The sequence below is a fragment of the Sapajus apella genome, unplaced genomic scaffold (assembly GCF_009761245.1).
Source record: "Sapajus apella isolate SASKATOON/1434 unplaced genomic scaffold, GSC_monkey_1.0 scaffold7, whole genome shotgun sequence".
Taxonomy (NCBI): domain Eukaryota; kingdom Metazoa; phylum Chordata; class Mammalia; order Primates; family Cebidae; genus Sapajus; species Sapajus apella.
The window spans coordinates 12,237,409-12,251,707 of record NW_022436947.1 but is presented as its reverse complement, the minus strand read 5'-3'; the positions used below and the strand labels follow the sequence as shown (position 1 = coordinate 12,251,707).

Here is a 14,299-nt window from a genome sequence, read left to right as displayed (position 1 = left end):
GGGTAACAAGAGTGAAACTCCGTCTCAAAAAAAAAAATAATAAAAAAAAAATAAATAAATAAACTAGCCATTAAACCTGTTATATTGGATCCAGTTTCAACTTTTAATTTAAAAACAGTAACCATCCTTATGTTTCTAAATGGTTTCTTCTAGATTTAGCCTGATTTCTTACAGCCTATACAGGTTTATGTTTATGGGTTTGTGTTTCCCCACTATGGAAAACTAGTTAAACTCTTTAAAACATATTTCGAGTTCTTTTTAATGTTTATAGAATTACGGACTTGAAGAAATAACTATTGATAATGAGATAGAATATATAGTAGGCCTAACAAAGGCCCAGCTGAGGAGCTTACATTTCAACTCATTGTTACAGCTATTGTTTATTATTTTGGGGGAGGTTATTGCTGTTCTTCTTAATGTTGTTTCAGAACATTGTGCTCAGTTTTTTTTTTTTTTTTTTTTTTTTTTTTTTCTAATTTTTATTTTGAGATCGAGTCTGGCTGGCTCTGTTATCCAGGCTGAAGTGCAGTGGCATGATCTCAGCTCACTGCAACCTCCACCTCCCGGGTTCGAGTGATTCTCTTGCCTCAGCCTCCCAAGTAGCTGGGATTACAGGTGTGCACCACCACACCGGGTAATTTTTGTATTTTTGGTGGAGACGGGGTTTCACCATGCTGGCCAGGCTGGTCTCAAACTCTGGACATCAGGTGATCCACCCACCTCGGCTTCCCAAAGTGCTGGGATTACACATGTAAGCCCCCATGCCCAGCCTTGTGTTCAATTTTAAAACATTTGCTGGGAAGAAATACTATCCATCTACAAGCTTATTCCAAGTAATGTATTGTTTTAGAATTAATGGAAGGATTTATTTAATAATTCTGATTGAGTTTTTTTTTTTAATCTCTTGCTCCTTGCTAATAACAAGAAGGGGGAAAAAGAGATTTGGTTTTCTTAGGGGAGGGGCCACATTAAGGTATCGAACTTTGGTATTCCTATAAAGGAATATTTAAGAAGAATTCTACTGAACATTAGTGTGCCAACTCAGAATCAATCCAAGTTTTATAGTAATTCTTATTGCTGTCATAGTCCTCAGCGTCTTACATGCTTAGCATATCTCCTCAAAGTTCAGTAGCAGCTCCTACTGAACTTTCATCCATTGACCTTCTTTCTACTTATGTGAACAGGAGAACTGCCCTAAAGGAGTTGGTGTGACCACTGCATAAGGGATATGATCTAGGGCTTCCCAGCTTTTAGAAAACACTCTTTAGTAAAGCACAGCTTTTCAGTGCTGCTTCTTGGTTGGTAAAAAACTAAAAAATAAAACTTAAGAAAAGCACAGCTCTGCCCGGGCGTCGTGGCTCACGCCTGTAATCCCAGCACTTTGGGAGGCCGAGGTGGGTAGATCACGAGATCAAGAGATCAAGACCATCCTGGCCAACATGGTGAAACCCTGTCTCTACTAAAAATACAAAAATCAGCTGGACATGGTGGTACACGCCTATAGTCCCAGCTACTTGGGAGATTGAGGCAGGAGAATCACTTGAACCCAGGAGGCAGAGGTTGCAGTGAGCTGAGATCGCACCACTGCGCTCTAGCCTGGTGATAAAGCAAGACTCCGTCTAAAAAAAAAAAGAAAAAGAAAAAGAAAAGCACAGCTTTGCTCTGCATTGCTCTGTTTTTAATGAGATATTACTCTCATTTAGAAATTTCTTGGCCATTCTCTCTTAAATAGCAGGAAAATACCTTTGCTCAGTGGTTTTTTGAGCAGCAATAGGAAGGAATAGGGAGGGGCTAGTCTTCAATAACACGATTGTCTCATTTGCTAGACTTTCCTTGCCAAAGACTTTTGAGGCTTTCTTTTAGATACCACGTTAAGTCATTGACTTCTGACTTGGTCTGAAAGTCCTTCATTAGGCTGCTGCTGATAACCACTTAGCCAAGAAAGCTAACCTCTGAGCACCCTCTAGTGTATTGCCTATAGCTTTCCAGATCTTACTTCAGAAAAGTTAAAGTGCCTTTTAATCCCCAAGAAAAAATCCTTGCTCCAGCTTCCATATTGGGCCAAAATTTCAAGTTAAAGTTTTAACAAGTATCTGACTCATGTTCCCATTTACATATTAGTGTAATGAAATTTTCACTAAAACTATCCCTGCCACCAAAGGAAATATGAGAAGTCTCTCAAATATTCTTTCAGGAGAAAAATTTAGCAGAGCAGGTATATTACAACATTTCCCTTTCTGTTAAAAATCACGAACAAAAAGGGACTTGCATATCCTTCAGAGAACAGGACTCATAACACATATATAGCTGACAGTACTCACATCTTTGATTCCCAGCAGGGAAATAAGCCAGGATGAAGCCTGAAGAACCCCAATCTCAAGAATTGACAAGGTAGACATTCAAGTTTATGTTCCATCAATCACTGGAAAACTTCTCCTGAAGCCTCTGCTCTTCAGCTGTTTTCATGTTCAGGCAGTTTTATTGCTGAAAGGTTGGGGAACACATCCTTTTAAAGACTGTCTTTATTAATGTGTTCTATTTCCCCTGAGAGCTCTTTAGTCCCTTCTGGAAGTAACCTTGTCTAACATGCATGGAGATCAGCAATAACTTTTTCTGTGTTTCTACATTTTAATATTTCCCCCTCCTCCGCCTCCTCCTCCCACTCCAGCTCTCTGTAGTGCTTGGTACTTTTCCATAGGAAATCTGGTGGATTGACTTTCTTGAGTACCTGGACAGCTTGATGCCCAGTATTCTTTTGGCTAGAAGTAATCCTTTTCAAAGGTAAAGGGTTCAAGCTGCTCATTTGGCTTGTAAGAGAGAGGTGTTTTGAGGAATATCTGAACCATATCTACTTGGAAGTAGAGACAAATCCTTCAAAGTATCTGATAAATGATGGTAGAGGTAGCTTGACTATAACTCTAGGTCAGGATTGGCACTTAAAACAGAAAGCCATTTGGAAAACTGATGAAAACTATGGGCTCTCTCCCCAGGAAAATACAAACACAAAATTTTGCATACTGTTTTAGGGGGTTCTAGACATCCATGGAATCTAGGTTAAGAACATTTAATCTGAAAGAATAGAAATATTAATATCTTAGGCTTGTATATCAATATGTAGTTTTCAAAACCCTCTCACGTTATCTTGTTATCTCGGCATACATTTTAGATAGGCAAAGTAGATATGATTGTCCCCATTTTAGAAATGATAACAGACCTTAAGAAGTAGAGATACAGGCCGGGCGCGGTGGCTCAAGCCTGTAATCTCAGCCCTTTGGGAGGCCGAGGCGGGTGGATCACGAGGTCAAGAGATCGAGACCATCCTGGTCAACATAGTGAAACCCCGTCTCTATTAAAAATACAAAAAATTAGCTGGGCATGGTGGTGCGTGCCTGTAATCCCAGCTACTCAGGAGGCTGAGGCAGGAGAATTGCCTGAACCCAGGAGGCGGAGGTTGCGGTGAGCCGAGATCGCGCCATTGCACTCCAGCCTGGGTAACATGAGTGAAACTCCGTCTCAAAAAAAAAAAGAAGTAGAGATACAGACACATCATTTATAGTATTACTTTATGTACTTTAAAAGGAATTAATTGGTTTCTCTTGGCCTGACCCTCTTTAGGATAAACAGATCTTCTATCCTCTCCATGGGTCCTATTTTTCTTAATGTATTACCTATCTCTTCTTAAGAGCCTTAAGTTATGGAAATCAGAATTAGACCCAGTTTTCTTTAGCTCCTGTGTTGGGGGTAAAGAAAGGATCACCTCAGCCAGACACAGTGGCTCACGCCTGTAGTCCAGCACTTTGGGAGACCAGGATAGGCAGATCACCCGAGGTCAGGAGTTTGAGACCTGCCTAACCAACATGGTGAAACCCCATCTCTACTAAAAAATGCAAAAAAAATTAGCCAGGCGTGGTGGTGTGCGCCTGTAATCCCAGCTACTCAGGAGGCTGAGGCAGGAGAATCACTTGAACCCCGGAGGCGGAGTTTGCAGTGAGTCGAGATTGCACCATTACACTCCAGCCTGGGTGACAAGAGTGAAACTCCATCTCACAAAAAAAAAAAAAAAAAGAAAAGAAAGGATCACCTCATTGTGTTATCTGACCTTTCAAATAACCTTTACTTTTCTGCCTGTGAAGGTGCATCCATGGTTATAGCCATGGATAGGATAAAATGGTTGGTTAAGGAAAGTCAAGAGAATCAAGGCTGCTTTACTCATGCTTGGAGAAAGTGTTAGAGCAGTGGTTCTCAAAGTGTGGTCTTCAGACCAGTAGCATCAGCGCCACCCGGCTGACTTACTCAAAACCTGGGACTTACTCAAAACACAGAATCTTCAACCAGAGAGTTGGAAGCTGACAAAAAAAAATTTTTTAATTACAAAATAGAAAAGCATGGGTCCCCTCCAGACCTAATAAGTCAAAAACTCTGGTTGTTAAAATCCAGCAATGTGCTTTAATAAGCTCTCCAGGTGATTTTGACGCAGCAAAAATTTGAGAATTACTGTAATCGATAAAAAACTTATTAAGTGGTAAGGCTTTTCCTGTCACTATCTTAAAATGTCTTCTGGTTATATTTGGTATAGCTATGCCAGTCCTTCTGGCTCAGGTTATCTGACTTAAGTCATTGGACCAAGGAGTTTCTTTTTACCTGAATGAGGGAAACGGGAACCAGCTTAGTACATGTGTACTAGGGTAGACATTCTTGTTAGAAGAAGCAGAAGTTTAGAGATTCATCAAGCAAGCAAGTGATCTGTCTCATTTTGTGAAATGATGAGTAAGAGATCAGAATTGCTGTGGGTGATGGTGAACATCCATGTTTGAGTTCAATTAATTTCTGTTTCCATTTCTGGTAGTGGCATTGGGCAAAGTTGCCACTTAAAGAGCTGAGTTCAAATTCTTACATAATTAGGTGTTTTTGAATGGTGACTTGATCAGGGCCCCAAGATTATCTGGATGATGTCATTTCTAAGATGTAATCTGATATGAAAATGAATTTAAAGAATAATTTTAAGTTAAACAAATTTAAAGATAAAAGAAATGATTTGGGGCTAGTACATCTAGGATTAGGGCCAGGGGAGTTCTTTGGTCTTCTGATTAATATCATAAGGTATGATATAGTAGATAAGAGCTTTGGCTCTGGCATAAACACAGGCTTGAATTCCAGTCCCATTGCTTACTTGCTGTGAGACCTTGGACAAATCATGTGTTCTCTCAGAGTTACTTTTTCCTGCTTTGTCAAGTGAGAATAATACTACATACGTCTTAAGATTTTTGTACAAATAATAGAAGTAACATACACAGAACTGTGAATATAGGCACTTACCAAAACTTTCTTGTCCAGAGAAGTCAGTAACAGTATGCAATATGACCTTTTCTCTCTAAATAAAGATTATCCTTAAAAAAAGAATCTGCCAGCCAGGTGTGGTGGCTCATGCCTGTAATCCCAGCACTTTGGGAGGCTGAGGTGGGTGGATCACCTGAGATCTGGAGTTTGAGACCAGCCTGACCAACATGGTAAAAACCACATCTGTACTAAAAATATAAAAAATTAGCTGGGTGTGGTGGCACGTGCCTGTAATCCCAGCTACTTGGGAAGCTGAGGTAGGAGAATCACTTGAACCCAGGAGGCAAAGGTTGTAGTAAGCTGAGATCACGCCATTGCACTCCAGCCTGGGCAAAAAGAAACTCCGTCTCAAAAAAGAAAAAGAGAATCTACCATTTTATGTCCCTTCCTGTGCTCAACAAGCAGTCTTTTAAGGAAGAAGTCACATCGCTTTCCCCTCAATCTCTGTAGCAGACAGTTAAGTGTAGCTTTCTTCTTCACTCTCTCTTTCAGAAATCAGCAAATAAGTAATGTGATGCTTTGCCCTTTTGCCTGAATATTTGGTATGTCGTAAGGTTGTTGTGATTCTGGGGACTCTGAGGAGATAAGAAGCTTCCCTTTGTAGTCATACCTTCCTTGAGCACACATTTTGTGAAGAAAGCAAACTGGGTCACCCTATGCCAAATCAGCAACAATCATGAGCTGGGACTAGAAACCAAATGTCAAAACCTGTGTAAAAGATGCACAATTCAGAAGAAGGCAGTGAATTGAGAAAACTGATTTCCTTGGTGACAGGGCTGAAATCAGTGTCCCCAGTCTGGCTAATCCAAGGACACAGAGTGTAGGGTAGGGACTGCCTGAGTACTTGGCACCATTAATTTTTTTTCCTTACTCTTTTAATAAAGTCTCTCATTGTTTTAGTGGCTCTGTAGTTAATTTTTTTCTAATGAGACTAGGTTAACTAAAATCATCTGACGTGGAAAAGGAGGAGGTAAGGTTAAAAAGGAACCTAATTAGCAAGTTAATTATAGCAAGCAAAAAAGTGCAGTGGTTATATAAATAAGCTATTGTTATGCGCATGCAAGTTGGGCCTTGTCAAGGGACTTGCTGAGGTTTAGAGGTCAGAGGATCCATGTAATTAGGTGTTTAGGAAAAAAATAAATAAAAGCAAAACAGCCACCAGAATTAGGAATGGCTGATGAGCCACTACCAGAAATGGCTTATTAAATTGGGGCTGGACTGCTGAAGGGGTTGTTGGAGCTGCTTCAGGGATTCCAAGGAAGAGTAGTCCCCCACCCCCCAGCCCAAAAAGCTGGCTGGAACCAGAGCCAACAGAATTGCTGATGAGGAAAGTTTAAAGGCCTGATCACAAGGGTCCCTGGACCACAGAGGTGGCAGTGGGGCTGGTTATGTCACTATGCTGGGCAGCAAGAAGAAATACATTGTTAATGGCAACTCTGGGATTAAAGCCCAGGTGAGGCTAAGCTCTTATTTACCAGTCTTGCTGCTGCTATAGCCGTTGTTGTAAAAGGCCAGCTGCTTATACTCTTTTTCCCTCCTTTCCTGCTTTCAGCCCTCCGTCTGGCATAAGGTGAGCTACACCTCTTTTAACAGTCTCTTCCTCCCTTGCCTTAATGCCTGTTGGAATTAGGTAGTTCTCTCTCAAATGGAAAAGAAGGATTACCTTAAAAGACTCTGGTTCCAGACAAGGTAGGAAAGTTAGGGGTAGAATCTACTAAGGTACCACAACTGGGGTGGGTAGATTACAAAACCAATCCGTTACGAAATGGACTGCTGAGTGAAGGTTATAATGGCATTTAAATATTAAGGGGAGGCAGGCACCAGGGAGCCACTTGACTCATGTTCTGGTTATCAGAGAAAGATACTTGTTTCTTGGGAAAATTGTGTAACTCATATTTAAGTGGTTAGTCTTGCTCTAATATTTTTCTGTCTTAAAGAAACTTGAATTCAGTGTCTAACCAGTAAGCAAGGTTTTAGAACCCTGTGTTCTGAATGGAGAGAGCCTTGCACAGCCTAGTCCTCTTTGGTACCAAAAGACAGCATGAACTTGTCCTGGGAAGGAGGGATTACTGTAAATAGAAAACATTATGGAGAAGACAGCTCAGCTCAGAGAAACTAGTTTGAGGTGATAGTGCAGCTAGATAGCTATATGGTTTATTCACTCTGATCCTACAAATCTAGAGAATAAGAGTGACTGGCCCCCTCTAGTGGTATGTGTACATGGCGTGTGTGCATATGCACCCAGACGGGCACGTACACAGATGTGGTTGTGTTGGGGTCGTGTTGAGCATCTGAAACAGAGTTTATTCTTCTTTAAAGGGTACACTGGAAAAGTTAGTGACTCAGTGTGGCCTTTGAAAAGTGCCATTATTATTCCTTTTCCTAGATGGGCTTCTAAAAAAGAATAAAGACATACGACTGTTTTGAACAAGGTTGGTGAAATGGAAGCCACAGTTTGCGGCCTGACTACTGTCCACCTGCCCAGCTTTCCACCCTCCCTCTTCTTCTATCTAGCTCTTTTTGCCCTTAAAAAATATTTTAACTTTTGACTTGGTTTATGTTTACCATGTTTACTGAATATTCAACCAAGTGTAGACAGTAAAGATAGAATAGGCTACTTCCGATATATTGATTTAGCACTTCATTGAGTGCCTAGGATTTGTGCCTGAGGATATAAGGGTGAATAAGAATCACAGCTTCTCCCTTCATGGAGCCTGTAGTTTATAGAAAATACAGGTGGGTAGACAGATAGTTACATTCACTGTGATAAGTGCTGTGCTAGGAGAAATGCAATACATGAAAGTTCATGTACATCATATGGGAGTACATAGAAAGGAAACTTTATTTTTTTTGGAATAAATTGCTAGTTGAGCAAAATAACCATCTTTGTCATTTTCTTTTGTTCGAGAAGAGCTTCTAATCTGATGAGTTTTCCTATTGCTGAAAAAAAATTGCAAGCCCTAAAGCACTTTGCAGGCTTTATTTGTTGTAGCTATGAACATGCTATGAATTCCCGTAAAAGGCAATGTGAAGCTAATTCCATTTGGCAGTGGTCCCCTTGTTGCAGTACTCAAGTGACTCATTAGTTACCTCTAACTGCAGGAAGTGGAGCCATCAGTTCCTGCTTTCATTTGGGTGTACTGTATGTTCTGCCTGTCAAGGAGCCATCTTTTTATCATTAAAGGTAGAGTCACTTGTCAGGTCTTTGATCTTTTTCATTAGACCTTCCTCTGTGCCACGTTGGATCCAGAATAGGCAATTATGCAAACAGTGAAAAAGAAAAGTTATTAGTTGAATAAATTATATGAGCTTTTTTTCCCCAAACAAGTATAGCTCACAAATGACCTTTGATTTGTAAAGTATTATGAAGTATCAGCTGGAACCTCCAACAATAGAAGAAAGATAAAATTGTAAGAAAACCATTATCAGATTTCATCCAAAGTGCAACCTCCAGAGTATGATCTGAGGTTTATACATACTCAGTCAATTACTCTGCTGCTTCTACATCTATTATAAAGATGAATCTTACTGCTTTTAGGTATTTTATAGTATAAAATACCAAAAAACTGGTATTTACTTACTAGTACTGGAAAGCTATCTAATATATTTTAGAAAAGCTTTAACAAATTAGAGTGGCTACCTGCGAGAGTTATGAGAGCACTGAACTGTAGGGGTTGGGTGGGGAGTGGATTTGTTGAATTTCCTGCTATGTTTCAGTTTACATGCATTGTCTCATTGAACCCTCTCTGAAACCTATGAGGTGTAAGTAGTTTTATCTCTGTGTATTTATGGAAAAATGAGACTCACTAAAGCATCTTGAGCAACATCACACAACTAATGAGTGGCATAGCCAGAATTTGAATGCAGTTCTAGAATGTTCATTCTTAATGAAGAGCCTCTTTAAAAATTATTAAATCATCGCTTCTCGGCCTTTTGGCTAAGATCAAGTGTAGTATCTGTTCTTATCAGTTTGAAAATTATTAAATCATACCATTTCCTGAGATTCTTGAAACCTGAATGCAAGTCATTTTGCCTTTCTGTACCTTGCAATTTTCTCATCTAGATATACAGAGGTTACAAATATGATAGTCTCAAAGATTTTTTCCAGCTTTACTTTTCAGCGAAACTGTAGAAAATAGTTCTGAATATGACTCAACTTTCTCAAAATTTATTTTAACCAGAATGTCCCATTCTCTATTTGGGGGGAGAGGGGTGTCACGATTTTATTGCAAAAAGCATATAGTCAAAGAGTGGCACATATACAGGCACAGTGGCCCATGCCTGTAATCCCAGCACTTTGGGAGGCTGAGGTGTGTGGATCACTCGAGGTCAGGAGTTCGAGACCAGCTTGGCCAACATGGTGAAACCCCATCTCTACTAAAAATACAAAAATGAGCAGGGCATAGTGGTGTGCACCTGTAATCGCAGCAACTCGAGGTACTGAGGCATGAGAATCGTTTGAACACAGGAGGTGGAGGTTGCAGTGAGCTGAGATCGCTGAGGCAGGAGAATTGATTGAACCCAGAAGGTAGAGGTTGTGGTGAGCTGGGATTGTGCCACTGCACTCCAGCCTGGGTGACAGAGTGAGACTCTGTCTCAGAAACAAAACAAAAAAAAGAGTGTATCAAAGATTTAAATTTGATTAGAGACATAGTAGGTAAAGTATGAAATATCGCCAGACACAGTAGTCCCAGCTGTGTGAGAGGCTGAGGTGAGAGGATCGCTTGAACTCAGGAGTTCAAGGTCAGCCTGGGCACCATAGAAAGACCCCATCTCTATTTAAAAAAAAAAAAAAAAAAGAATGAAAAAGTATTCCTCTCTTCAAAGAGTCTTAACATTCCAAATATGGATTGATACAATAAGATCAACTGTTGGGAAAGGTGAGAGCCTGTAATACCAAGCCTTGAATTGCTGTGTCAAAATGGAGGTGCTTTTTCTTTATATAACTAGCTTTCTTTTTCTTAGCAGATCCAGTTTGCTGACCAGAAGCAAGAATTCAACAAACGTCCCACCAAAATTGGACGTCGCTCTCTGTCTCGTTCCATTTCTCAGTCATCTACTGACAGCTACAGCTCGGGTGAGTACTGAGCTGCTGTAGACCCAGCTGTTGAGGCTAATGAGTACCAACTCAATGGGACCTCCTGTCTATCCAAGGCTAATTAAGCAAGAGGAAGACTGTGCTTTGAATAAATACTTTGAGTCAAAATTTAGACTAAAATTCTGGGTAGAAGCTTTGCATTTCTCTTGGAAATTCAGAGTGGAGCTTAATAGAGGCCTCCTCTTCCAATAGAAGCAGAAGAGAGTGATTAAGGAAATTGAATTCTTTAATCTACTCAGAAGGGTGGGAATATGTAGTTCACTGATGACCTTTCCTAAACAGTATGTGTACATATTCGTGGGTTTTTTTTTTTCATCCTTTAAAAAAAAAAAAGAAGTTCTTCATCTCTCCATCTGATACTTGCAAATTAACAGGGAAACCTCAATTGCCCCAAGAAATAATGAAGACACTGTAGCTAGCTCAAGCAAGTGATCCCTTTGCCTTCTCTCCTAAGCTGTGACATTGGACTTCTTGTTACTCCTTCTATCTGTTGCATTAGCATTAATTCAAATACATGTGCCTTGGGACTGAGTTATCATTGAATGCCAGTTGAGCTGTTACTATGTAGGATCCCTTGAAGGCATCAGCCATTTGTGCTAAACGCTGCCTAATATGAATCTGATTTAATGTGGAGTTAGTTTATTTTGTTCTTGTGTTGGGATGTGGTAGGGAGCCGAGTGTTTGCCCTAGTTACCTCTTCACATTATAAATAGTAATATTGAGTAGAAAATTTTTGTCATGACCTGAAATTTTATTTGTTCTTTGTACAAATAGGAAAATAATATTTGTTATATAAAGTTGAAGAACAGTTGTTTGAGAAACTGTAGCTTTTAGGCTGGGTAGATTATATACTTTTTACATTTCTCTTTTTACGTTCCCCCCCGCAATAACAGTGAATGATATAAAGCATATGACATCACTTCCTATGGATTTTTATCTAAAGGTACAGAATCTTGTACTACAAGGAGTAGTACAAGATTTGAGACAGGGTCTCACTCTGTCACCCAGGCTGGAGTGCAGTGGCATGGTCACAGCTCACTGCAGCCTTGACCTCCTGGACTCAAGCGATCCTCCCACCTCAGTCTCCTGAGTAGCTGAGACCACAGGCACCCACCACCATGCCTGCCTAAATTTACAATTATTTTGGGCTCAAGTGATTCCTCAGCCTACCAAAGTGCTGGGATTACAGGCATGAGCCACTGTGCCTGGCTGGGAAACCTATCTTAATCTTATTCTGCTGAAATAAGCAGTGTTGAAAATTCATGAACTGGTTAATATAACTCTGGAAACCATAATAATTGTGAAAAATGTGAATTGTAAATTTTAAGCTGTGGGTTTATGCATGTTATCTAAAGATTGATACTGAATAATAATAATACCAAATTTTAACTCCAGCTCAATCTCTCCCCTACAAACTAGATATACATATCCAACCGTGTTCCTGCAGAGGAAATGAATGCCTGCCATCCCACCCAACCCCCATAGGCAGGGAGGGTATTTTAAAAAGATCTATTTACCTGGAAGAGAGTAATTGATGCCCTTGGTTTCTAAGTGAGCGCATAGTGGCTTGGCATAGCTTTTTGGTGAATGATATGGACTGGTATCATCCTGGTAAATTTGGACCTTTTAGATTAAACTATATGAAATTACCCTTTTTATAAGTCAAAAATTGTAAACCTAATATATCTATTTAACGATATTAAGTTTAGGAGCAGGGAGTCAAAACATCCTGGAAATGAAAAAGAACTAAAGATCTCCTTCAGCTTCCCACTGGTTGCTGACCTCTTTGAGAGCATTTTAAACCATGGTGTGCGACTTACTATAATTTATCTCCTGTTAAGTTCTTATATAATCCCTGGATTTAAAGATTTTATTTACAATTTGCTAGTTTTGGTTGCCTGATTTAGGGTTATCCCACTGCCCTGGTTACCCTCATCTGGACCTGTTTCAGATTAGGTATTATTTTTAAAATATTATGCCTATCAACACAATATTCTCAATGATCTGAACTAGTGTTAGCTCTGTAAACTCGTGATTTTAAAATGAAACCTAAAATGTTTGCTTCTTTAGCAGCTGCATCACATGCACTGTTGCCTTGTTTTGTTTTTTTATTTTTCCCCTTTGAGTGAATGGTTGTCAAGCCCTTTTAAACAGACTCTGAATAGAAATGCCTACTACCTTGATTCTTGGACTAGGAGTTAGGAGAGACCTAGTTTCTAGTCTTTGATCCATGTTTGATTTGTTGTGTGATGCTGGAAAACTCTTGCTCCTGGCATATTCATAATACAGACAATGGAAAGTTATATAAAATGGTAGAAAAAGAGCTCCATGTGCATCGAATGAAAAGCCAAGAGTAATGGAACTGACTCACCACTCTCTAAATATGAGATGATATATATGCAAATATATGTCAATGAGAACTTGAGGCCCATTTTCAGCATGCATTATAATTTAAATGACTAGGCTGGACACAGTGGCTCACACCTGTAATTCCAGCATTTTGAGAGGCCAAGACAGACAGGTCATCTGAAGTCATGAGTTCAAGACCAGCCTGGCCAACATGATGAAACCCTGTCTCTACAAAAAATATAAAAACTAGCAGGTGTGGTGGCGCACACCTATAATTCCAGCTACTCTGGAAGTTGAGGCATGAGAGTTGTTTGAGCCTGGAAGGCAGAGGTTGCAGTGAGCCCAGATTGTGCCACTGTACTCCAGCCTGGGCAACAGAGGAGATTCCATCTCAAAAAATAATTTTTTTTTAATAAAAAAAAAATTTTAATGACTATAGAAATTAACACTGGAAAGCCCCAAAGACTGATCCTTGGACCTCTTCCCCTCTTCACTTGGACTTTCTCCCTAGATGAACTCATTCAGTCTCACAGGTTTAAATACCATGTATTGGTGTTTGATGCTCATATTTTATCCTCAGCTCAAATCTCTCTGCTATATACACAACTGCCTACTCAGTCCTTTCACTTGAATATTTTATAGATATCTCTTTTTATTTTATTCTATTTTATTTTAAGAGACAGGGTCTTGCTTTATTGTCCAGGCTGGAATGTAGTGGTGCAATCATGGCTCACTGTAACCTCAAACTCTTGGGCTCAGGTAGTCCTCCCACTTCAGCCTCCCCAGTAACTAGGACTACAGATGTGTACCACTACATCCAGCTAATCTTTAAAAACTGTTTTGTAGAGATGGGGGTCTCACTTTGTTGCCTAGGCTGGTCTTGAACTCCTGGCCTCAAGCAATCCTCCTTCCAAAGTGCTGGGATTACAGGCATGAGCCATGGCACCGAGCTCATAGACATCTCAAACCTCTCATGTATTAAAAACTGAGCTCCTCAGTTCCAACCTTACCCATCTTCAGTCTGTTCTCAACACTACAGCCAAATGTATTCTTTTAAAATAAGTCATGTCACATCATTTCACTGCCTAAAACCTTCCAGTGCCTTCCCAGTCTCACTCTTGGTAAAGCCTAAAGTTCTTACAGTGGCCTACATTACATTTCTGTTCACTTCTCTGCTTTCCCAAACCTCCTTCCTCCCTGTGATGTTCATTTCATTCTGGCCAAACTAGCCTCCTACTGTTACTTTGAAACGTGCCAAGCACTCTCCTGCTTCAAGACCTTTGTACTTGTTCCCTCTGCCTGGAATGCCTTTTATCCAGATACATGCATGGCTGGCTACCTTACCTCCTTCAGTTCTTCATCAAAAATTATCAGCTTCTCATGAATTCTATCCTGGCTACTCTTTTAAATTGTACATAACATGGTGACTATAGTTAATAACAATGTGTTGTATTCTAGAAAATTGCTAGGACAACAGATTTTAAGTGTTCTCACCACCAAAAAATGATAGGGATA

The 14,299-nt window shown here is 39.9% G+C and overlaps 1 protein-coding gene and 1 pseudogene across 6 annotated transcripts in view; both read left to right on the top strand.

The window, feature by feature from the left end:
- Positions 1-14,299, top strand: part of AHCYL2 (adenosylhomocysteinase like 2) — a 204,375-nt gene that overhangs the window by 141,317 nt on the left and 48,759 nt on the right. For 2 of the 6 annotated variants that reach the window (XM_032276007.1, XM_032276010.1), the window contains exon 2: positions 10,306-10,414. In XM_032276007.1, the coding sequence (XP_032131898.1) occupies positions 10,306-10,414 (109 nt within the window). Of the gene's footprint in view, positions 1-5,726; positions 6,791-10,302; positions 10,415-14,299 lie in introns of those variants that run through there. The other 4 variants (XM_032276006.1, XM_032276008.1, XM_032276011.1 and 1 more) reach the window with 3 other exon arrangements.
- LOC116550498 lies at positions 9,255-9,420 on the top strand (annotated as a pseudogene).